Source organism: Cervus elaphus, chromosome 26, assembly GCF_910594005.1.
Source record: "Cervus elaphus chromosome 26, mCerEla1.1, whole genome shotgun sequence".
NCBI lineage: Eukaryota > Metazoa > Chordata > Mammalia > Artiodactyla > Cervidae > Cervus > Cervus elaphus.
This window is the reverse complement of record NC_057840.1, coordinates 11207223-11232454: the sequence shown is the minus strand read 5'-3', so window position 1 is coordinate 11232454 and position 25232 is coordinate 11207223. Positions and strand designations below refer to the sequence as shown.

General features: G+C 39.5%; 1 protein-coding gene across 1 annotated transcript in view; it reads right to left on the bottom strand.

The window, feature by feature from the left end:
* LOC122684278 overlaps nucleotides 1–25232 on the bottom strand; it is an 831075-nt gene that overhangs the window by 2611 nt on the left and 803232 nt on the right. Inside the window, 8 exon segments of the mRNA XM_043888282.1 lie at nucleotides 583–745; nucleotides 3960–4120; nucleotides 7995–8117; nucleotides 8962–9013; nucleotides 11153–11188; nucleotides 16455–16555; nucleotides 21884–21918; nucleotides 23727–23801. Coding sequence (XP_043744217.1) covers nucleotides 583–745; nucleotides 3960–4120; nucleotides 7995–8117; nucleotides 8962–9013; nucleotides 11153–11188; nucleotides 16455–16555; nucleotides 21884–21918; nucleotides 23727–23801 — 746 coding nt within the window.

Sequence of the window (25232 nt, the reverse complement as noted above, 5' to 3'; positions counted from 1 at the left end):
GTATACCCACCAGAAATCACAAACTACTTCAAATTACTCTTCAAATCACTACTACAAATTCCTTCATCCCATGTATGTTACCACTTCCATTAAAAACCCACCTACTTTCTACATCCAGTTTCTGAACCCACATTCTAATTTCCAAGTATAGGTCTCACAGGTTAGCCCCTGATGCTTCTGGTCTAATAAACTCATGGGGCTGAACTGTGATACACAAACACACACTACAAGCTCAGGCAGTTAAGAATGGTAAGTAATTATCAATGTACATATGATTAGGGACACAATTATAAGAATTATTCCTGTATGGTTATATGTAAGTGTGGAGGTTCAAATGGAAAACCATTAAGAACAATTAAATCTGATTTAAAATATTCTGAATTATGGTTACATAAGAGATATCTGTAATTTTTTTAAAAAAATAATGTGATATCTCTGTCTAACCCATAAAAGACACAGGGAATAAGATGCCAATGGGTTAATAAGCTCTGCAAACTGTCAGTCACTGCAGAGTGTAAGTCAGCCACAGACACTGGCTTTGGTGGCTGACAGAAAACCCAGTTAGTGAATCCCCAGTCTTACCTCTAGGCTCTGTGCTCTTTCTGTGCTAAAAGGAGCAATTGGAAAACTCAGGTTGTCGTCATCTGCTAAGGAGAAAAGGTCAAAGTAGTATCTGGCATAAACACTGGTGGAAACCTTAAGATGAAACTGGAGGAGCTCCACAAAGTGCAGTTCCGCCTCATTCCTGGGGGAGGAGAAGACAAAACCAACATAGGACAATTTTAGTCAACTGGGCTATCTTCAGAAACCCCATTCTGTGCCACAACAGCTCTAAATACAGCTTGGAAACAAATAACGGCTCCCCAGCTGGATTAATACACTCATGTTCAAACAAGGGACAGCTCTTGGTGGTTCTTCCTGCGTCCTGGCACTTGGAGTTTGGGACAAGGGGGGGAGGTTACGGCCCTCTTATGCACCCATGCTGCTGACTCGGGGGCTCATTCCTCAGAGTTCCATCAGTGCAGCTGCGCATTCATGCTCCACGCTCGCTCACACGGCCCCGCTACAGTCATCAGATGACAGGAATGATGTGTGCTGTTTACTAGCTCTGGAGAACTTGCAGACATTCCCACAGATAACAGGAAGGGGCTTATTGAAGTAGAGACACGCCAACAAAAGGAGTAGGCACATCACCACGGCAACAAATGGGGCCATGGAGAGCCACTGCTATTATCTCTGAGGGGAGAAGACTCTTGAGGCAACAAGGATTCATCTCAGATAAATAAATAAATAAGCTACACGCGATGCGAAAGGGAATCCCCTCCCCCCGCTCCAGTGCAGGGGACTGTGGCAAAGGGCAGAATGCAAGTTTCTGTTCCTCTTAATCCCAGTAGGACCAGAAGGTGTTCCTGGGACAGGATGGGATACACTTTTCAAGCTATGGGAGGCAGTAGGATTAAGGGGAGACGTCTTGGCTAGACTAAATGCACCTGAGCAATGACCCCGATGGAGCAGTTCCCCCTGCGCTCTGTCCGCCGGCCCTGACTAGGACAGAAGGTGCATAGGCACGCAGGGGGCGAATTCAATGAAGTGGGAAAGTAGGGTCCTGGGAGCAGGTCTTTCCTGTGGGACCATACACAGTCATTAGCTTGTCTAATGTTTAAGTAAATAAAATCAGAGTAAGTCTTACCACTTTCACAGCAATCACTTTAAAGAGTTAATTATATACAAATGATAAATACCCAGACAAATGAAAGTGACTTATTTTTCAAAATATTTGTTTCCTGGTTTTAAAGTGTTAATATTTTATCCATTGGTAAGTCATCAAATGTTTGATGTTCTCCTGCATGGAGAGCAGAGTGTGAGCAGAAATGAGGTTTCTCATTTGCTGAACTTTAAACCTAACTGAACCTACCTCCAAAATTAATTTCCTGTTCATATGGCCATAAGTCTATAGAAATGTAAAACAGATAATGTTTTGATAATCAGCTAATGAGGACTTAATTTATTATGGGAATAAATGCACTTCACTATCCCTTTTATATTCTCTTCCACTAATACATTTTAATTGTGTGGAAATACAGTACTTCATAGGATTAACATGTCTATTAACAGAGCTTTACTTACTGAAGAAAAAGGCATTAGAACTACAGAATACGCTTCTGCGTTTTTTTTTTTTTTTTAAATGACTAGATGACTGAAGAGCATGCCATTTATAGGTGCAGCAAATTTTCTGAACAGCAGCTGCTCAATATATTCAAACAAGATACATGAATGTTAGAAAACTTTTAAGGAAAAGCTGATAGATGCCAATTTTTCAATTTAGACTCAAAATGAGACCATTACAAATAGCAGCCAACAGCAGGGGGATGAGACAAATGTGACTTGAACACTTGGCTGTAATGCTTTCCAGTTTCCAAAGATCATAAACAAAAGCAACCTATTACGAACATAGCTCCTGGTGATTCTGTTGTACACAGAAAAGGGCTGTTTACAATTAGCTTCTTCCTGTAGCTAGACACTGCCATCAGTGCTATTGGGCTCACATCTATGAACATCCACACACTTCCCTGCATGTTCTCTGATGCTGTAACTGGACCCAGAGCCCCCGTCAGCTTAGCTGCAGGTTCTGAGAAAATTTCAGCTGCCATCATGGCAGACCTGGTGTTTATGATTACACATTTTCCTTCCTTCAAGGAACCAGTTTAAAGATGGATGATAGTGGTGCTCAACGTCACCTTAGTTTCTACAAATTCCAAAAGTACTTCTACTTATCTCGAATTATCTGCCGTAACACTAAGGTGGCTACCAGCAATATCACCATGACCCTTTCTATCATCAAAGTGGACATTTTCACCAAAAGCCACTTTGACAGCTACCAACAATCACTGGTCCCTTCTCTTAGTCACAAGCTTCTTTGCTTCAGTTGTAAATATGCACTTTGGTAAATCTGAATTAAGAGTCAGGGGCAAAGGGAACAAACTCTTGCCACTGCCTGCCATGACCTTGATCGTCCTCTGCTGTTCAGTATAATAAAGAGGTGCCCCTTTACGTTTTCCTAAATGCCACCCACAAGGACATTTTTCCTGTCAAGTGAGCACTTCTAGAGTCTGCTGCAAATACCTCTCTGGTTCCTGCTGCCTCCCACCCTCGAGGCCCTTCCCTGCAGCCAGACAGCAAGCCTGATGTTTCACGCCCATGGGAGCATGCCATCTGTGAGGAACCCCCCAAGTTAACTCGAGGCCCCACCAAGTACCACTGTGGTTGCTGAGTGCCCCGGGTGAGGCCCCACTGACACTTCCTGGGCTATCTGAGACAAAGGAGTTTCCTAACTCAGCAGACCTACTTCTAAACATGGGGAACACTCCTGACAGTGGAGGAGACAGAACACAGAGATCTGAAACCTTTCTATTTGGTCATCTGTACATCATGGTTTCCGTAACAACAGAACCTTAGAGACAACCTCAGATTACAAAAGAAAAGACCTGCAAAAACAAACATACAATGTGTGACTCAAGTTGAAGTTATAACCTCAGTAGTCTGGAGGTGCTAAGATCTCAGCAGTGACCACTTAACTTCCAAGGCCAGACATGTGTCTCTTAAAAACAGACTGGACCTGGTAGACAGCTTTAAGAAAGACGTGAAGTTATTTACTGCATCATGTTGTTCTGGTAGTGAGCTTGTAAAATGGCAAAAACCACCAGAAAAGTAATTTCAATTTATCAAGCAGAATATTACAACAGTAACACACCAAGATTTAACTAATTAATGATGGGAAATACAAATGGTTATACTACAGCTAGACAGAAAGAAGTCTAATTTTATATTTATACCTAATTCAGCTCTCTGCACAATGTAACATTTCTTAAAATGTAACATATCTTAAGCTGTAAACTTTATGGGAGTAAATAAGGTATTGGAAAATGGTTAGACAGTTCACCGTAACCTTACAAACTCACATGTCCTCAAGTGTAATGTCCTTTAGGATCTGGCAGTAGTCCGAAATAGCCTTATCGTCCCAAATCTTGGAGGCAAGAAGAATGGCTCCCAAAACAATTCTTTTCCAGTTAGTGGGGCAAAGGTCGATCTCAGCATAAGTTAAAAGCCTTTCTAAGTAAACCTGCAAAAGTAGAGGACTGACCTTTGATTTTAGTTCAGTTTAAAAGCTGTCATAGAATTGTTAGGAATGATAGGTTTCATCTGTTTTTAACATATCTTTTATTCTTTGGTTCTACAGAGACTTTTGCTTGGCCAGCCAAGGCCAAAGGCCAGGTCACAGTTGTAAGGCAAATATTTCTGTCAGTCTGGTATTTCTACTCTGCCCATGTGAATTTCCAACCCAATTTTGGTCGCAGGAATGAAAGGACATCTCAGCATTCTAAAGACAGGCATTGTGTTATTACCTTCCCACTTGTAAAAGGCAGCACGTATGGCCCAGCATTGATTCAACCGTTCAGTAAATGCTTGAGTGCCTACCGTGTGCAATGTACCTACCATACTGGTGGTGGGTACGTGGCAATTTTACATAAAGCTTGAGTATGTAAAACTCTGGTAAGACTGAGCATTTCTTTATCTTCTCTTCAGAGGGTGAACTTGAAGATAATAACTGGTGGTCAAGGAGCCTCCCAGGTCAAGGAGCCTCCTTGCTGCGCCCCACAGGGCAGGCAGCACGGAGCAGCTGTGCTTTACACTCAGGGCCTCTTCAGGGAAGATTCACGCACAAAGAGCTCTTTGTTCACACCCCGATTTTTCACATCTCCATTATTTCATAACTCACTGGTCTTACATATTCTGCAACTTAGTCAATTTGTTTGGTTCTAAGGTGGTTAAGAGCTGCCGATGTCTGAATCCCTGGGGCTCCTCTAAATCTGCCAGGTAGTTTGTGAGATGACTTCATGGCTTCTTTTATATGTGTCAAATGGCTATTCTATAAAGAACCAGACCAAGTTAACAGCTGAGTAAAGACTAAAGACATAAGTTGTGATGGTGTTACCTCTGCAGAAGAAAATATATGCCATTTGACAAAAAGAAAAATGTCCCGTTATCAGACTGACAGCTCCGATCTGCCAAAGCTCTCCAAACTCAATTGTGTTTCAAACACGGTTACTGAGATTATATACTCTTAGTGAACTTCTGCACCCCACTCCCCAGAGAACTCCACACGCGCCAGTACTCTCCAAGAACGAGTCTCCCGCAGGGTCCGCCCCTCTGCTGTATTATGGCACTGACAGAGGCAGTTCAGCCTTAGGGGCAGTCCCTCAGCTTCCTCTCAGCTTCACTTTATAAAGGCAAACCTGGTCTCATTTACACCACTTGCCCTCCTGTCTCAGTGGAAGTTACACTTCTTTCTTTTCCCTGAAGCTAACTCTTCTATGAATGAAGTCAGTCCCACCTCTCATTTCTGCAGAACACTGTTCCCACAATTCATCTCTTCTTGAACAACCCCCTCTCTGTCAGAGATTTTCTCCAATGTTTTCTTACATGTTCTCAGCCCATCCGTCACCACCCCTTAGAACACTTCCTTCAGGAAATGTTCTGACACTGGCTCCTCATGACCCATCCTCTCCTTAGCCCATCTAGTCTGCCCCTGGCCACCACTGCCCCCCTGAAACTACTGAGGCATGGTCACTGCTGCCTTCATGACAAACAGCCAGCACTCTTCATCACAGCGCCCCACTCCCCAGGCCTGCCCTCAGAGCTGAGAGACACTGCCACACGCCTGGCTGCCGGGACCAAAGACCTCCACTTGAGTTATCTCACTACCATCTGTTGGGAATTCTTATCTCCACTTTCACTGGTCACCTGCCGGCTCTGCTCTTCTGTCCGTCACTTCTGGCTTCTATCACTGCCATTGCCTCCTAACTTCTCTGCTTCCACTGAAAGCCAACCACAGTCTGTTCTCCCCAGAGCAGCCAGGAGAGCCTCTCAGATTAAGTGCACTTCACGGGCCTGCTCAACATCTGCCAGGGCTCTCCCATCAAACAGGTCACTTCTGTGGCCTGCTAGTCACGAGGCCCTGGGTGAGATGCCATCGTCCTTCTGTGCCCTCATTGCCTGTGCCTTCCCTCATTCCCTACTCTGATCACAGCGGCACCCTGCTGACCCCTCAGCACAGAACCCGCTCCTGTCTGCGCCTCGTGCTCTGCCCCCTGCCTGTGCTCTCAGGCCCCTCATCTTCCTCAGTCCAGCCAGGTCCTGGTTCAGATCTCACCTCTGTAAAGAGGCTCTTCCTGGTCTTTCTAGCGTGCATGTGTTAAGTCGCTCAGTCGTGTCTGACTCTGTGACCCCATGGACCCGTCTGGCTCCTCTGTCCATGGGGAATTCTCCAGGCAAGAATACTGCAGTGGGTTGCCACTCCCTTCTCCAGGGGATCTTCCCAAACCAGGGATGGAACCCAAGTCTCCTGCACTGCAGGCAGACTGCTTCCTGTCTGAGCCACCAGGGAAGCCCCTCGAATCTCTCCATCCCTTTACCTTGCTTTCTCTTTCTAGCTTTCACTACTACTTCAAACAGTCATCTTTTTAAAAATACTCATTTTAAAAAGTCTTACACTCTGTGGTACACCCGATACTTACACACACTGTAAATGAACCATACTCCATAAAAACTAGAGAAAAACAAAACCCTTATGTCTGCTATACTTACCTCAGAAAGGCAAGAACTCTCCTCTATGCCCAGCACTTAGAACCGTGACACGGGCAGGCATCTGGTGCCCATGTATGCCCTAAGGAGTTCCTTGGCAGCACTCAGCACGTGCACCATGCTCTCCTTCTTCAAGCTCTCCTGGCAGCTCTTCTGATTCTGTCCTGGGTTTCCTACCACTCCGGCCACTCCTCTGGGGATGTGTCCTGTGAGTGCTGACAGTCCCCACAGATCTATCTTCTCCTCAACTTTTATTTAACGTACTTTCTCTGCATTTGAACAGCTACACGTAATTCCCTGCCTCTTGCTCAGCTTCGGGCTCCAATCCCATACAGTCAAATGACTGCTAGACACTGTCACTCTGCTGTCTCACAGGTCCATCGGGCTTAACTTGTCTACAAAGAAATGCCCCTCTTCCAACCCACACACCCTCTCCTGCCTGCATTTCCCAGCTCTCCACGTGCCAGCGCCACTCCCGCCTCTCTCAAGCACATGCCAACTGAGCCCTGTACCTGGCTCGCAGCTCCAAGAAAAGGCCTGCGTCTGACCCGGGCCCACTGAGGGGAAGCCTCCTCTCCTACACTCTGCCTGCAGGGGCGCGGGCAGCGGTGGACGCAGGCCCTCCCTCCAGACCATGCAGCTGACCTTCCCCTATGGGTTTGCTATAGGGAGGAGTTAGGCAATCCCAACGACCTCTCAGCTGAATATGATGTATTAGTCAAATGATGAAATCTTACCACAGGAATTCAGTATGGATGACAGAAAGGTCCTCACATAGCTGGAGCTCGGCAGGCTAACCTGAGTAAAGCCTTTCCAAGCACTGCTGACACCCCAGTCCTGGGTACCTTCACACGCCGGCACCAGGGGACAGTAGAGATGGTTAACACTGTCGTCCAAGGTCAGGGAGGTGAAGGCAGTCAGTCTCAATCAAGACACACATCACACTGCCTAGGCAACACAGCCTGAGACTCAGAAACACACTGAATCTACACCTGCCGTGGGCCAGGAAGTTCAGTGATCGCCTCCATCCTACCACCCAGCACACTTTGCCGGTGTGCGCCTGTGTGCCCTGTGTGTGCATGCATCCTGAGGTGTGGAAGGAGAAACCAGAAGTCTCTCCTGCTGCCTTTAACATCAATTGTTTTGTGATGAGAAAAGCAGTGGCAACATTTTAAATCATGATGATTACTAAAGCTCAAATCTGTATGTTTTCATTCCTTTTGATACATTTCTCTTTAATAAAGTTCTGATGATCATTTCAGGAACCTACTTTCATTTGAAAAACAGGCCCATACCTTCTGTACAAGAAAAAAATTTCTAGAGATGCTTCTATTAAGAGAAAAATATATTACCAAAGTCACTATTGCACATTTAATAGTAGCCAGCTGGGCGGCACTGAAGAGAGCATACACAAATCTGTAGATGTATTTGGGTTCAGGATCATGCTGAAAGTACTCCTCCGGAACCCTTTCTCGCTGAAAGAAGAAAAAACACAGTGTTAAGTATCCACTGAAGAAAAATACTTAAAAGTACCCTCAAGATAGCAATCTTCACACGTGGGCCCACGTGCTACTTAAAATAATTTTGACTAGGTGACATATCTTGTAGTCTTTTAAATATAAACAATTGGATCCTAAAGTACCATAGTGATTCAATACTCACTACCATTCATTAAAGAAAAATGCAAGCACAACCTCAGAAAATGTATTTTCACCTTCTTCCCCAAAGAATTCTAACCAAATGCAAACTATTTTTAGGCTCAAAGTCTTGCTGATCATTGTACGTCATCAGACTTTTCTGCAGTCAACTATGAAAACACCTTTCCAGTGTCCTGTAACCAGAGGCTCTAAGAGTGTGCTCTCTTACACAGCGGTCACCAGTCACATGTGTCTACTGAGCACCTGAAGAAGTGAGTTTTTAAACCCTGTCATTTTAATTAGTTTAAAATTTAAACAGTTTTTAAATTTTCTCCTTAGAGGTCTTACATATGTGTTAGGAAATGTTTATATTGTGTGACGCTATGGAAAATCATCCTTTAAAAACCTACATTTTCTGTTGCTTGTGTATGTTTACTTACCTGCTCATTCGTCATACAAAGCGTAACTTGGTTCTTATCAGTCACACCCCTGACACAACATGCTTTTGGTAAAATTACTTGACATAATATGGGGTGGGGGAAGAAGACTTAAAGGAAGACAATCTTGGCTTTGAGCTGGAGGCAATAATTTTCTTCTAGTAATTAATTTCAAAGCAAATCAGCATGAAATAAACACAACTGTAATAAGAGAAAAATACACCTTCAATAAAAGTGACACTTACTGTGAGTGGATGTGATCTCTCATCAAAAATGTCCAAGGACCTATTAGAATCTCTATAAAATAAGAATGTGTATTTTAAAAATTAATTCAGGAGTTACTAGCTTAGTAAAATATCTGCTAAAAGTAGAGAGAGGAGTAGAGGAAGCTTAACCTTAATAAAGCAAACAGTTTTACATATTCTCCTGGATTCTGCCCTTAGAAAGGTTTTCTGACCTATTTTATACTCAGCACACCAAGTTGCATGAAATCTCTTCTATAACCAGCCAGAGCTGCCTTTACCCACACAGACCCCTTCTAACAGGCAATGTTCGTAGACCAATACATTTCCACTTCACTAACCTCACAATGGAATATACAAGAACATTTTATAAAGTGGTAGTAGTAGGCAATAAAGTCTTCTAACTTCAATGAATGTAAATATGAGATTCATGATTTTTTCTTGTCTCCACCCCGCTTTTGTTCTTCATATTATATTCTTATTGTTTATTTCTTCTTGTCTCTTTTAAATAGTTTGAGTTAAAAATTTTAATTGTCTTTTAAGAGAGACCAGGCTTTTTCTTTTAAATTCCACCACACTACTACACTGTGCCCATTTAAATAGTAGTTCTGCAAATGTGGTCTATAGGCCTCTATAGGAATCTCCCCTGGCCCCTCTTCAGAAATCCTGTAAGTCCAAGAGGTCAAAACGTGTTTTATAAGAATACCAAGACATCACCTGCCTTTACCCTGTTTGACACTTAACTATGATTGTATAAAAGCAAAAGTGGGTAAAATTGCTCATTTCTGAGTGTGAATCAAGGCAGTGGTATGAAACTAAATTAGAAGTCATTCACTTATTCCTGGCCAAATGAATGTAAAAAATCTGCTTCACTTAAGAACATCCATGATGAAAGAGTAAAAATTAAGTGTTCTTAAACCTTTACTCTTCTTCTTCATATTCTGAGTAAGCGGAAAGTATGCATTAAGCGCTTGTATGGACTGAAATATGGCTGTGCTAAGGAAGAGCATTTGTAACTTACTGGTAACCAAGTCACTTTCTTCCCCCTAGAACATCATATTTAAACCACTTTTTTCATGAAACGCCAATTGACAGTCATTTTTTCAAAAATGAACAAAGTGAGCCTGTCACTTCAAAGAAAACTCTAAACTATTTGTTGCCAATGATAAAATTCAAACCATCAAGCTAAAAATATTAGGATTTTTGGAAAATTTGTACCTTCCAGTGTGTTATTTATGGTGAGCTTGATTTATCAATACTTAAAGACTTTCCTGATAAGACTGGTAGTGATACTAACAAGAGTGAGTTTTTGACACTGTCTGAAGACATGTGAACCAATACTTTGCAAATGACAATGTATAATATAAAATCATGTACAGATAAAAAGATCCACTCAGTATGCATGACAGATCAATGGGCATTAATTTAACATAGTATCTACCTCAAGTTCACTGATAATGACTTGGAACTCCATCTTAACTAATTTAATAAACTGGCACATGTGGATTTTGGGGACAGTATCAAAGAATATGTCCAATTATCTCAAGGCTTTAAAAATTCACCTTTTCCCAACTATATGTCTGCATGTAGCTGGATCTTCATATTGCTTCTTCAAAGCAAATGACTGAAGACAATGTTGACATGAGAATCAACTGTCTCCTATTAATGAGATACTATCCTCTCCACTATTTTGTTGTGGAAAATGGTTATTTTTCATTAAAAAAATGACTTATGTTAAACACTGGGGTCCCCAGTCAGATGGTGATCTCATCCCTCAGGAGACAGTGTTCCTGTCCTAATGTGGAGAGAAGCAGAACACCTTACTTGCACCTACAGAGCAGAGGCCGGGGTGCTGCTAAACACTCTGCGGCACACAGGGTGGCACCCCACGCCAAAGCCTCATCCGGCTCAGAACTTCAGCAGTGCTGAGGAAAGCCTGTTTTCACATACAGTGGATTTAATTTTTTAAATTTTAAATTTCAATTTCTAATACAGTAAATATCCATGTAAACCACATAAAACTTAAAGAATTAAGAGTCTCAAAATAAAAATAAATGATTCACTTCAATACTGTAATGAAAGGACTCCTAACAGTAAAAGCTTACTCTAATACTGTCCATTGTTATTAACACTAAACTTGATACTGTGTAAATTAATTAGCTGGAATAACAAGACAGGTTTTAAAAGAGCTCACCTGTTTTTTATGTGGTTATATATTTCTAAGCTCACCCTGTGGAGGAAAAAAAAATATTGTAATAATTGGTTTTTATCACATTAGGCCTGAAGACATTTTAAAGGGTTGGTAGAGAGGTAAGACCATCCAGATGCCCGGTGGCCCCCACACCCCCTAATTCAGAGCAGTACCCATAGGTGGTATCCCCCATGTTTTAGGTTCTTTGGCTTTTAGCAAAATTAGGAGACCCAAAATATAGATGTGCTCTTAGAAGACATGTTTGGGTTGATTATTATAATATATAAATTCTTACATATTTCCCCGGTCATTTGTCCTTCTATGCACAGAATCTTTCATCCCATACAAGTTACATCATCTATCCACATGGTTAAATTTAAGCCATACAGATTTTGTGCGTGTGGCTTTTTGTTAGGCACTGCATTTCAGTTGATTCCGTTCGGTGGTCCCCCTAACACATCTATTTTCCATTATTTCTCTAAAAGTAAGTAATACAAGTGCTCCATATCAAATAAAATGGATTTAAAATCACTTTCACACATAATTATTAGAAAATTTAATAGCAAAATTTTATAGTCACAAAATTGATGATAGGCCTAGTTATCCTGAAATAAGCACTGCTAATAAGGCAGCACAATACAACACAGTACACTATTAATGACAGGTATTTCCACATTATTTTAAATAAAGTATTAACTAACCAACAGGTACAAGTCCTCAGATAGTTTTTACACTACTATAGCCCTAAGTTATTCACAGATGCTGTGTATTAGGCAATTAAGGGGTTCTCTGGTTAAGTTATTTGCTTCCCTTTGTTCTCAGTATCTAAAATGAAACTCAAAATAATAGAGAGAAGGCAAATCTGAATTTTGTAACTCCTCTATAGAATCTTAGCATTTGCAGAAAGGCCTGTAACACTGTTAGCATCAAAGATGGATACTTCTATAGTGCTTCAAAGTTTCTTCAAATTGATTTTAAAGTCACAGAATTAAAAGTTACACGATAAAAAGGGCAACTGAACCTAATATGATACTTAACCCATTTTACAAATAAGAGAATCAAGGCTTAAAATTGACTTACTCAACGTCCCACCAGTTATCAGAAGTAGTTCTCTTTCTCCTACCCTCAAAGCAGAGAGTGGTTCCCAAGGTCAGCTGCACACTGGATTACCCGGGACGCTTTAAACACTGCCTGGCTTCTGCTTCAAAATGTTCTGATTTAACTGCATTAGGTACGACCTGGGCAACAGGATTGTATTTAAAGCTCCCCAGGTGACTGCAACGTGCAGCCAAGTCTAGGAATGAATGAGTCAGGGTTAAGATCAGAATCTCTCAGGATGCTTTTGTCTATGAAATCATGCCTCACACATCATTCCTCAGCTTGTCAAAAGGGGTGTGTGTGTGAGAGAAAGAGACACAGGGACAGAGAGGCAGATAGACCCACAGACTGTGTCTTGAGGGCAGGGAGGAAAGGTGGAATTCATGTATGTGTTCAGAGACATACATCTTGAAAAAGTTGCACAAGTGATTCTAATAAGGCTCACCTACCCCAAATGAAAACTAATCCCATCGTATTTTTCAAGATCATTCCTAAAAGCCAATTTGCCCTATTAATTTTCTCAGTAAACCTTTATTTCATCAATAATGAATGTGAATGGTCATTTTTAAAACTTAATGAGAAAAAAATTTACTTTATTTCCAAACACTAAGACTAGGTTGAGAATAAAAAGCATGAAACCTACTTGTCTGAGCAAGGTTAATCTTTAAAACTACTTCTGAATTATATACTGGAACATCAGGCTCTTTTGAATTCAAAAGAAGCTGTGAGTCTAGCCACAGTGAGAGTAGTTTTTAACCCACAGATTTAGAGTCTTGGCTGAATAAAAACATTCAGTGATTACGAGAGAAGTGCCAAAACTCAGGACTTTAAAGAGCAATGGGGCTCAGTTTTTGTTGAAATACGATTTGACCGAAACTAATATTATAAGAAAGTTACATTATTATGATTGTGAACTGGTTGTTTTTAATTAAAGTTAGAAGTTACTGATCATTTAAATAGCTAAAAAATAAAAAGCCTTGCACATTAAAAATTAAATTAAATTTATAGGCTAATTATACTTTTAAGACAGAAAAGTAAAATTAATGATAAGGATACTAATATATTTTTTTTAAATTTTATTTATTTTTTCAGTGGGTTTTGTCATACATTGATATGAATCAGCAATAGATTTACACGTATTCCCCATCCCGATCCCCCCCTCCCACCTCCCTCTCCACCCGATTCCTCTGGGTCTTCCCAGTGCACCAGGCCCGAGCACTTTGTCTCATGCATCCCACCTGGGCTGGTGATCTGTTTCACCATAGATAATATACATGCTGTTCTTTCGAAACATCCCACCCTCACCTTCTCCCAGAGAGTTCAAAAGTCTGTTCTGTACTTCTGTGTCTCTTTTTCTGTTTTTGCATATAGGGTTGTCGTTACCATATTTCTAAATTCCATATATATGTGTTAGTATGCTGTAATGGTCTTTATCTTTCTGGCTCACTTCACTCTGTATAGGGGGCTCCAGTTTCATCCATCTCATTAGAACTGATTCAAATGAATTCTTTTTAACGGCTGAGTAATATTCCATGGTGTATATGTACCACAGCTTCCTTATCCATTCATCTGCTGATGGGCATCTAGGTTGCTTCCATGTCCTGGCTATTATAAACAGTGCTGTGATGAACATTGGGGTGCACGTGTCTCTTTCAGATCTGGTTTCCTCAGTGTGTATGCCCAGAAGTGGGATTGCTGGGTCATATGGCAGTTCCATTTCCAGTTTTTTAAGAAATCTCCACACTGTTTTCCATAGCGGCTGTACTAGTTTGCATTCCCACCAACAGTGTAAGAGGGTTCCCTTTTCTCCACACCCTCTCCAGCATTTATTGCTTGTAGACTTTTGGATAGCAGCCATCCTGACTGGCGTGTAATGGTACCTCACTGTGGTTTTGATTTGCATTTCTCTGATAATGAGTGATGTTGAGCATCTTTTCATGTGTTTGTTAGCCATCTGTATGTCTTCTTTGGAGAAATGTCTGTTTAGTTCTTTGGCCCATTTTTTGATTGGGTCATTTATTTTTCTGGAATTGAGCTTCAAGAGTTGCTTGTATATTTTTGAGATTAATCCTTTGTCTGTTTCTTCATTTGCTATTATTTTCTCCCAATCTGAGGGCTGTCTTTTCACCTTACTTATAGTTTCCTTTGTTGTGCAAAAGCTTTTAAGTTTCATTAGGTCCCATTTGTTTATTTTTGCTTTTATTTCCAATATTCTGGGAGGTGGGTCATAGAGGATCTTGCTGTGATTTATGTCGGAGAGTGTTTTGCCTATGTTCTCCTCTAGGAGTTTTATAGTTTCTGGTCTTACATTTAGATCTTTAATCCATTTTGAGTTTATTTTTGTGTATGGTGTTAGAAAGTGTTCTAGTTTCAGAATCCAGATAGGAAAAGAAGAAGTGAAACTCTCGCTGTTTGCAGATGACATGATCCTCTACATAGAAAACCCTAAAGACTCTACCAGAAAATTACTAGAGCTAATCAATGAATATAGTAAAGTTGCAGGATATAAAATTAACACACGAAAATCCCTTGCATTCCTATATACTAACAATGAGAAAACAGAAAGAGAAATTAAGGAAACAATACCATTCACCATTGCAACAAAAAGAATAAAATACTTAGGAGTATATCTACCTAAAGAAACAAAAGACCTATACATAGAAAACTATAAAACACTGATGAAAGAAATCAAAGAGGACACAAACAGATGGAGAAACATACCGTGTTCATGGATTGGAAGAATCAATATTGTCAAAATGGCTATTCTACCCAAAGCAATCTATAGATTCAATGCAATCCCTATCAAGCTACCAACGGTATTTGTCACAGAACTAGACCAAAGAATTTCACAATTTGTATGGAAATACAAAAAACCTCGAATAGCCAAAGTAATCTTGAGAAAGAAGAATGGAACTGGAGGAATCAACCTGCCTGACTTCAGACTCTACTACAAAGCCACAGTCATCAAGACAGTATGGTACTGGCACAAAGACAGAAATACAGATCAATGGAACAGAATAGAAAGCCCAGAGATAAATCCATGAACTTATGGACACCTTATCTTTGACAAAGGAGGCAAGGATATACAATGGAAAAAAGACAACCTCTTTAACAAGTGGTGCTGGGAAAGCTGGTCAACCACTTGTAAAAGAATGAAACTAGGATACTAATATTTTCAAGTAGCATTTCCCAAACTGTTCTGGAAAGTCAACATTCATATGCTAAGAAGACATTATTTAATGTTCCATGGACAACCCCAAGGGAGGCAGGAAGGTCTGCATCCTGTTTCGTTTTTAATTCTCTCTCTTAAATAAACTTGAACATTCCCATGATTAGGGCGTTTTGAACTGTGCATCTCCAATTGTGGACTATGAGGGGCTTCCAGAAGTTGAGGAATAGTTTTCGTCATTGTAACACTGTTCGTGTCTTCTTAAGTATAAGCCTGGCCACAGCCTTGTTTCTGAAACTTCATCTCTTTTTTTGTTCTCTGCTTTGATTGATACAGTGTGTTAGAGATACACATATATAAACAAAAATTAAAAAACAAAAACAAAAACAAAAATTTAATGTGTCTATTAAGTTAAAATCTCAGTTGAACAAATTTCATCTATGGAGAAATTAAGCTTGAGAGTATGCCCCTTAAAACGGTTTTGATATATTTTCCCCCTCTTTGGGGGAGAGGAAGGAGAAGTAAAATTTCCTACAGAAATATTGCAGGAAAAAAATGCACGGTGGGATAAATCTGACCAAGTCCAGTTAAATTTAACTGCAGATTCACTTCAGTGCCAATAGGGGACAAGCTGTTCCTTCTTCTAATGGTAGCTTCCAAACTAGTATACATAGTTGTAGGACTCTCCCAACTCATAAAGAAATAATTTTTTTTCTAGAAACATACAATAAACAGGTACCTCTGTTTCTCATTATGTTCAACATTGTCTTAACAATAGAAATGAATCAAATGAGGTTTACATTTTTCCTGGGATTTCTCACTTGCTAACTGACTTTCCCTTCTATCATGTACTCTATGATTAACATGGAAACTGAAGACTCATATTGAGAGGTCCCTGAAGCCAACATAGAGTTGACACCAGTTTCTTAACCTGATCACTGAAAAGGACAAACCAAACGAATGAAATAATGTATGGCGAGGATGCTTTCAGCATGAAGGGGGTCTGCCACTCAGCCTTGGCAACCTAGTTGTACTCACCATTTTATTGTGGTTCTAAGATTAGGCTCGCTGACTGTGCTGTCATCTGGAAATATGGTTGGGCATGAGCTATACCTTTTAGTAAGCTTCCTTGGAGATACCTGAAGGGGAAGGGAGATAGAAGAAAATGTCACAGTAAGTTAAACCTATAAAAGTGTGTTTTTTCCTTGGTTAAAATGTCAAACGATAAAGCATTAAGATTTTCCTTATACTCCATGAACTGCTGAGTGTGGCATCACGTGCAGCTCCATGGGAAACCTCTGTACTCTCACTTCCACAGGCAAGATCTGAGAAATGTGGTATAAACTGCTGCTCTTGAAAAAGGACCCACAAATGAACCTGGAAAGCACCTATTATAAATTGCCTTTATAGTAATGAGAAAGCTTTTAGTAAGACTTCAGTGTTTCTTCCTTAAGCAATGAAATGCAGCGGAGATTTCTATTTCTATTCATTTACTACAATAAAATGCAATGCTTTATATAATATCGATGTGAGAGCATTTCATTGCAGTCAATGAACGCCAATCATAAATGTATTAGTTTGGGAGACAGTGTGAGGAAACAAGCGTTTTTGAATCAGAGGCTGGGCATGCCAGGGCTGCTCTATCACTAGTGACCTGAAGGCCATAAATCTCTTTGAGCCTCAGTTTCCTTATCTGGAGGATGAAAGGGTATAGCTTTAAGATTCTCTCACAGCCAAGAAACAGACAAAGCAGCTCTGAGAATTTCACGGTTAAGTAAGACTGCCATTATATTACACAAGGGAGAGCCTCAGAGAATACTTTCCACTCATCTCACAGTTTTATTAATTCTACTCTACATGTTATCTGCCACTCATCATGGCACTCTGCTGCCTTGCACATGCTGCTCTCTGCCTGCAGTGGCTTCTTCCTCCTCCTTGTCCCAGCAAGCTTGACCCCATCGACCTCCAGCAAACCTCAGCCAGCAGCCACACCACCAAACTTCTACCTTTCTGCACACTTACACCTCTGTTTCACCACCTGTTACATGGTCTCAACTGCTTGCCTGGTATCCCCCTCCTAAGTAAGCAAACAAGCTCCTCCAGGTGACAGATTCTTACTGCTCCTCCTCCAGCTGCTGAGAACAGAATCTGGGACAAATTAGGAATCAAGAAGCATTTGACCAATTATTTAAGATCGATTACAACTGGAAGGTAAATCATGCTAATGATACACATTCAAACTATCTGCAGTGGTGCTGGGTAGGTGACAAAGAGCTTTGTCAGACCCTCTAGAGAACAAGCTATCTTTAAAACACTTTAGAAGTATCCATTTATTTGTGAAGAGCCCAAAACACAGCCATAGTCAAATACTAAAACAGCCTGAACTATGTGAGGACAATTCTCTTCCTTTAAGTAAAGGCCAATAATCAAATCCCAGTCACTGTCAGTAGCTCTGAGTAATAGCATTCTTTAATACCACAGAACACAAACAGTTTTAACACTTGGTTTTCTTGGGTTTTGTTTACTAATTCCGATGAGCCTTCCTTCCTTCTATTAAAATAGTTTTCACCACGCTGTCACACTCTATCCATGTCCTCCACAAACGCATCAAAGGTGAAACAAGGAGAAAGTCTAGTCAATGTTTTTTTTTAAATACAGAGCATTTAAATAAACATTGCCAGTAGCCAATAATAAGAACTATCCAAATGGGTGTATAAGCCACCGTTTTGCTTGTTTCAGGTATTTTATGGCAAGGCCACTTACTCCTTATTAACAAAAAGTTCTACACATAACATACCTGAAAAGTACCACTATTTGGGAGAATTTCTCCTTCAAGCTAGAAATGATTTCAACTGAAACTCATATATTCCTTAAGCCATCTGGTTAATGTGTAATTTCAGAATCTCAAAAGAGACACAGCATGAAAACTGTTCATTCAAATAGTTATATTCTAAATGAAGTTATCTTTTAAAAGGTCACCACTATTAAGAGTATGACACATTACACACAGTAAAAGTCAGTTCTGACTATAAAATCTACCTATGAGGGGAATAAAAATAGTAAGAAAATGCACCAAAATATAGACTAGTTTGTAGAGCTTTGGCTTTGGGTAACATTTATCCCGTTTTTCTCTATTAAAACTTTTTTCTTTATTATGAATTATATCTGTTTATCTTTGGAAATATTAGTGCTGAAACGTTTAAGAAGTTTAATCAGACGTAGCCCTACAGACTACGGGCGCTCATTTAGTCTATCAGTAACCTACAGACTACTGGCTAGATCCTACCAAAGAAATAGTGAACGCTTCTCCAGGCCTACTCCTGAAGCGATTCAAACTTTTGGCATCTACTATTCACTAAAGGATGGCAGAATTAAAGCCTCTGAGCAAAGCCTGGATGTATTAGCTGCCAACAGGTTACTTTCCCCTCATCTCACTTTAAAATTTAAGGTAACTGTCCTTTATGATTAAAGCCTTATCATCACTGGCTCAAAACCTCAATAAACTACACTGACAAAGATTAATGATATAAAATGCAAATACAAAAATCAAACAGCAGAACCCACTCACTGATAGTTTAATGTTCAATGAAGAAGAGTATTTACCTTCATTCAGAGCTAAGGACAGAACAGATGGACTTCTACAATCTTTACAAGAAGGGAAAAGGCTTACTTAGTAGACTTCAGTGTTAATGGCAAAGACTAGAAAATCATCATACTGGAAGACTAATAAGTAACAATCCCCCCCAAAACTTATCATTAAAAGTCAAGCACCTGTTGAAATTCTGCCTCCACCCAAGTGAATCTTCCCATCCTGCCTACTGCCTCTGAGTTTAACCCATCAAAAAAATTAAGCTGAAATTCACTTTTTTCTTCCCCTTTCCACAAGCTTTAGATGTGTTTATTAATAATTATTAAGACTTTAACTTAAAATTTTGTAATATTCTATGCATTAGCGTGGGGCTTCCCTGGTGGCTCAGTGGGTGAAGAATCCACCTGCCAATGCAGGAGACGCAGGTTTGATCCCTCAATCAGGAAGATCCCCTGAAGAAGGAAATAGCAACCCACTCCAGTATTCTTGCCTGGAAAAGTCCATGAACAGGGGAGCCTGGTGGGATACAGTCCCTGGGGTTGCAGAAGAGTCATGTCTGACTTAGCAACAAAACAACAAGAAGTGCATGAGTGTAAACTACTCCATCCACATTACTGCACGTTAATGGCCAATGTGGCAGGATGAGTAGTCTGAACAGGATTCTTATCAAGGCCTTAGTAGAAATGTGCAGTATTCTAATTGTAGGTATAATAGAAAGTACTGTCTGAGTCAGTATCATTAACTATACTGAATTAAAACTTTTAAACTGAGAATTTACATTCAAAGTATAAATCCAACTTTGAGTGGACCAACCACAAATCTACTTCTTTTCCCACCTTCTTTCAGAGATATCATCTCATTAGAATTAAAAGTATTTTGTCAAAAAAGCTGTACCCAAGACAGGATAAACTGCAGATGATTTTTGATGTTTGAAAGATGAAAAAATGAGATAAAGGAGTAGTAACTGACATGGCATAACAGAGGAAGCACAACCTTGGAACTACAGAGTGACTGGGCCAGGAACAACAAAACCAATCTGGCTTACAGAACCCAAGGCAGGTTCAAAATTCAGAGACGTGGTCGCCAAATCCGTGCAGTGAGGTCTATCAGTTAGCAAAGTGATGCTTCCAATTAGATCTTAACAGACAGCGAGGGACCATCACATGTTTGAGGGAAACCTCCAAGAAGTCACAGATCAAAGCAGGGAGAAGGAACTGATGGGAATGATAAAAATCCAGGAGCAAATAAAAACTTAAAAAAAAATCTTCAACATCTACAGAAAGATGAGAAATTGCATCAGTGAAAAAAAGAATGAAAGGATGGAAGAGAACTCTAAAAAATAAGGTAGACAAAACAATATATTCAATAGAAGGATTAGAGCAGAGTCAAGGAAACCTCCATGAAGTAGGACAAGAAGACAAAATGGAAAACAGAAGGGGAAAAAAATCTGTACAGAAATATTGCTCTAAAATTTTCAACATCTAACAGGAATCCAAAAGAAAAAAATAGAAAATACCAAAGCAGCACACAAAAAAATTCACTAGAAGAAAAGATGTTCTGCATGTTTAAATGCCCCAATAGCGTGACAAGGTCTATACCAAACCATGTTATGAAATTTCAAAACCCCACAAAGACAGAGGGTACTACAAAGTTCCACAGGAGGAAGGAATGGAGAAAAGACTAACTTGGTAATATACAATGTATCAAATTCAATAGATTTAAGAGCAACACTGTAAATGAGAAGACAAGAGGGAAATGTCTCTAAAACTGCAAAAATTAGTTTCGACCTAGAATTCTACACTGTATCAAATAGAAGGAGTTTCACAGAGGCTAGGTCTTTATAAAATTTTTGCTCATGTGCCTTTTTCCAGGAAAATGTGCTCCAGTAAAACAGGACAGAGGGAAACAGAATCTAGGACATAGGCGATCCAACACGAGAGAGCAGTGATGTGAGATCCCAGGTGACTTCACATAGATATCCCAGGAAAACAGGCACAGAGCTAGTCCAGGAATCATTAGTATGTAGGAGGTAGGAAGACAAAAGGTTGGCGAAGAGTGTCTCCAAGAAGAAATGGAACAGATGTGGTTTTCTGGATGGTAAATATTTTTGATAGGCATGTGACAAATGTTACAACATTTGGGGGAAAAAATAGCTGTTAGAGTGAATATAGTCAGGAAATTAATTCCACAGAACAAAAATGAAGAATGTGAAAACAGGGAGACTGGCCAGGGAGCTACTCAACTATGTTGGGCTGTGTGAGATCATGTTTGCTAGAAAAAGCAGAACTGGATTATCCTGAGAAGTGTAGAAGTGCTCAGATTTCATTAATATTGAAGAAAAAGAATGAAAGGTGTATAAGGAGGTGGCACAGAGAACTATATGGCTCAGCAATGAACAATACTTGCTTAGTCATAATAAAGTAAACAGTGATTCCGATTTAACAAAAACTGATGCATGTAAAGGGACCAGAAGGAGGGAAATAAAATCACGGTGGACGAGGAGGTTAAGCTTTCACCTGTTGTGCCAAGAAGTCAATGGACGGTGCTAAAAATTAAATTACCTATTACACTTTTATTACTTTGGTTAAAAACTAAGATAAAAAATTTAAGGCAAAAGAATTTAAGGTAGATCTTTATGCTATAACCATATTATTGAAATTTAACTTAAATGTCAGGACCCTTAAAAAAAAAAGGGTACTACTAAGTCAAAAACCTTTCTGAATATACTTGATAATTAGGAACTAGAGATTCAGAAATTTTATAAATAAGAGGTTAAATGCTAACAGTATTGGATCCATCATACTTTTTAGGAATCATGGCAGACATACTTTTAATTAATCAAACTATTGATTTCTTAACTTTTCAACTATTTACTCACATGGTTTAAATGGTTGCTCTTCCTCTTTTCTCGCACTAAGAATAAAAAAAAAAACTAACTGATGAATTCTGATAAAACTACCATAGAAAAATAAGTCACTAATTATCTGATGGATTACCAATATACACAATGAGTTAAAATTTCATTCTGTTTTTTAAAATAACTTCCAACAAAATATATAATTTAAACCACCCAGCAAAATGAATCCTATAAATAATATTTAAAAACTTAGTTTTACTATTTGACTAATACTAACAGATACTCTGTATTAGGTACAAATCAAAGACTCTCCATTTACAAAAGAAAAGGACAAAGCAAATTAGGCCAGGTGAGATATTTAGCTGATAAAAAAATTTACCAGCTGCACAGTATGTAGTATTTTCTAGTTCTACATGTACTTTAGTCACCAGGATTAACAGATGACAACTCCAAGTTCCAGTTTCTGGTCAAGCACCCGTGTCTCTGGAAGCATCCCGAACCACTTATTGGTCACCTACTCAAACACCCAACTTAAAAAATACAGGTTCTTTACACACTGGAAAGTAATCTATAAATTTTAACATACGTGCTGACCTCACTGAACATACATCGACAGCACATAGAACTGTTTTGCTCCAACAAAGGCCAGAAGAATATAAGCTCAAAGAGGGTCTTAGGCCATACACTTTCCCATGGCATCACAAGCACGAATTCCTTTAGACTGAGGAGAGACAGGGGCATGGGAGAGTGTTTCTTTTACTCTCTCCACCGTCTCTCTACAGTGTGAGCAGCTCAGGAGTCTGGAAAAGACTGAGAAATACAGTAATCCTAACTAAAAATAATTGCCTCAAGGCAAAGTACACACACTTTAAGAAAATGCAAACTAGAAACCCCAGGAGCTCCCAGGTTGGAGAACATGTGGTACACTCTGGGCCCTGCCCCCATGCCTGGCCCTCTTCCGTCTGGCTGTTCCTGAGACAGACCCTTTGATAAAAACCAGTAATCTAATGAAAATAAAAGAGGAAAAGAACCCTCTATTTTTTACTGTGCTGCATTACTTCAAATATTATAGAACGTTCACTTCTGGTATTCCTGCTCTCATAAACAACCGAAAAACCTGATCATATATGGCTTTTTAGCAAATAAACTAGGATTTAACATATATTAAGGAAGACAAGCAGGCAAGACAAGCAGGAGTGCAAAAACTTCTGATTCTCATCTTAAAACAAGCAGGACACTGGAAATTTACACAAGGTTTCCCACACTGAGGATAACCTTCTGGAAAATCCCATATGGCAGGCACATTGGTCTGATTACCCTGACCCAGCACTACATCAGGATGAAAGAACTTTGAAGAGCTAAAAGTTCTTATAAGAACTTTTAAAAGAACTTAAAAATTCACATGAATCTGGATGTGAGAGAGGTTCACCCGGTTGAGCACTGTGCAAAATGGTGCCGAAATCACAAGCCTCGACTCCCATACATAACAACTGATTATGAAGACCTAACTGTGACCTAAACCGTGTCATTCATCTTTACCTCATGTGCTCTTGGAGCGAAAGGAAAAGGACAAAGTAGCATGGAAAAACAGACCACAACTAAATCATGTGGCAAGCTGACTGCTGATAAAGAAATAGCAAAGTGTATAAACAGATGGTCTGGGTGTTTTTCCTCATTAAAACAGTGACACCTAAATGAAAAATGTATCATCACATATTAAAATAAAACATCACATATTAAAATATTATCACATATGAAAAAAAAAAAATTAAACCATTCTAAGTGCTTTTCTGTATCTTCCTATAATACACAAAACAAAAACAGTTTTCAATCTTTTTCTCAGGGGGGGAAAACACTGTCTTACCGTCCGTTTCAGATTTGCTCCGGAAAATTGTGCTTGCCCTTGGGTGGTCAAAAGGGTTTGATTCCAAAGCTAAGTCTGCACAGGAAAAAGAAAAAGGTGTGACAATTTAGTTGAGTAGAAAAAGACATGACTTTTAAAACAGCTACACGCTGATTTTAATCAAGTTTAATAGTCTTAAGAAGAGCGTTTAGTAATGACAAGAAGGAAACTGTAGTAAAGGCAACAATACAAAAATTCTATTGGGAAACAGAAAAATTGTAGAAATTCTCCATATATGTGGAATAAAACCAGGGCTATGTCTTAGGCTTTTTTTTTTTTTTAACTTGCACTTAATCTATGCCACTTTTAGGCAAATCATGTATGTGATTCCCCTCCTACATATTGATTAAAAATTCAGTCACCTCTCTTTAAGCTGATATTACTAGCACATTTCAAGAAGTCTCAAGAAGCAAGTTATGCTGTAGTCACTTACTATCAGATACCAGATCAATCAAATATGCTATAACCAAATGAGCTGCTTTTGGCAAACGTTCTTCAGACAATCTAATGGCTAATTCCAACTACACTCAACAAACCAACTCATTTAGTTGGCTGCCGTTTATCTAGGGGCTATTCATCATGGCAGATTTAAGAGGATTACATAAGAGTTCAATGTTCTGATCCATAGGAACACTTCCAGGATAGTGAGTTTTAACTTTGCCCTCTATTTCCAAAGCTAAACTCTCACTTCTTCCTTTCATGCTGCATGATTAATAGAGGGCTTCAGTAACAGTATTTCCTGGAGCACATCAAAGGGCTGCTTGAAAAAAATTTTGCCCATACCTACATAAAAAAGGTGGGTCTGCTGGCAGTTCACCTTGCACCAAGGTGGGACAGTCTTCTATTTAGGCAGAAATATCAAGCAAGCACAGGCTGCCATGCTGGACAGTAAGGTTGTTGTTTAAAACAAACGTAAAAGCCCTATGGGCAGTTACTTAGTGAAGTCCACCTCAAACCAATTAAACAATCTTTTAAGAAACTGGACCAAGATTTTTAAAGAGCAACAGTTAAGGCAGCATTTCCCAAACCACATAATAATTGGCCTATTTTTAAAGGGGACTTTGGTGGTCAACGTGATTTACACATTATCGCTGAGAATCAAAAGAATATACACATTGATATATTAAAAACTAACCATGTGTTCCCCATCCCGTATGGCAAAAACTACTACAATATTGTAAAGTAATTACCCTCCAACTAATAAAAATAAATGAAAAAATAAATAAAAACTAACCAGTCCCATAGTGAATTCTGTCTGACCCAGCATTTAACAAATGTTATCTACCTAGAAGCCTTTTCTTCCCCAAAGAAAGAATTTTGCATGAACAGTAATTTGGGACTTCCTGGTTTAATGGGAATTTAATTGTTACTGCCAGCACTAGAAATTTACATAGCTAAACCGACTGCTTTGTTCTTCGTGAAAATTCCTTCACTGCATTTGGAGTTTATTAAGCTGTTTTTGGAGAA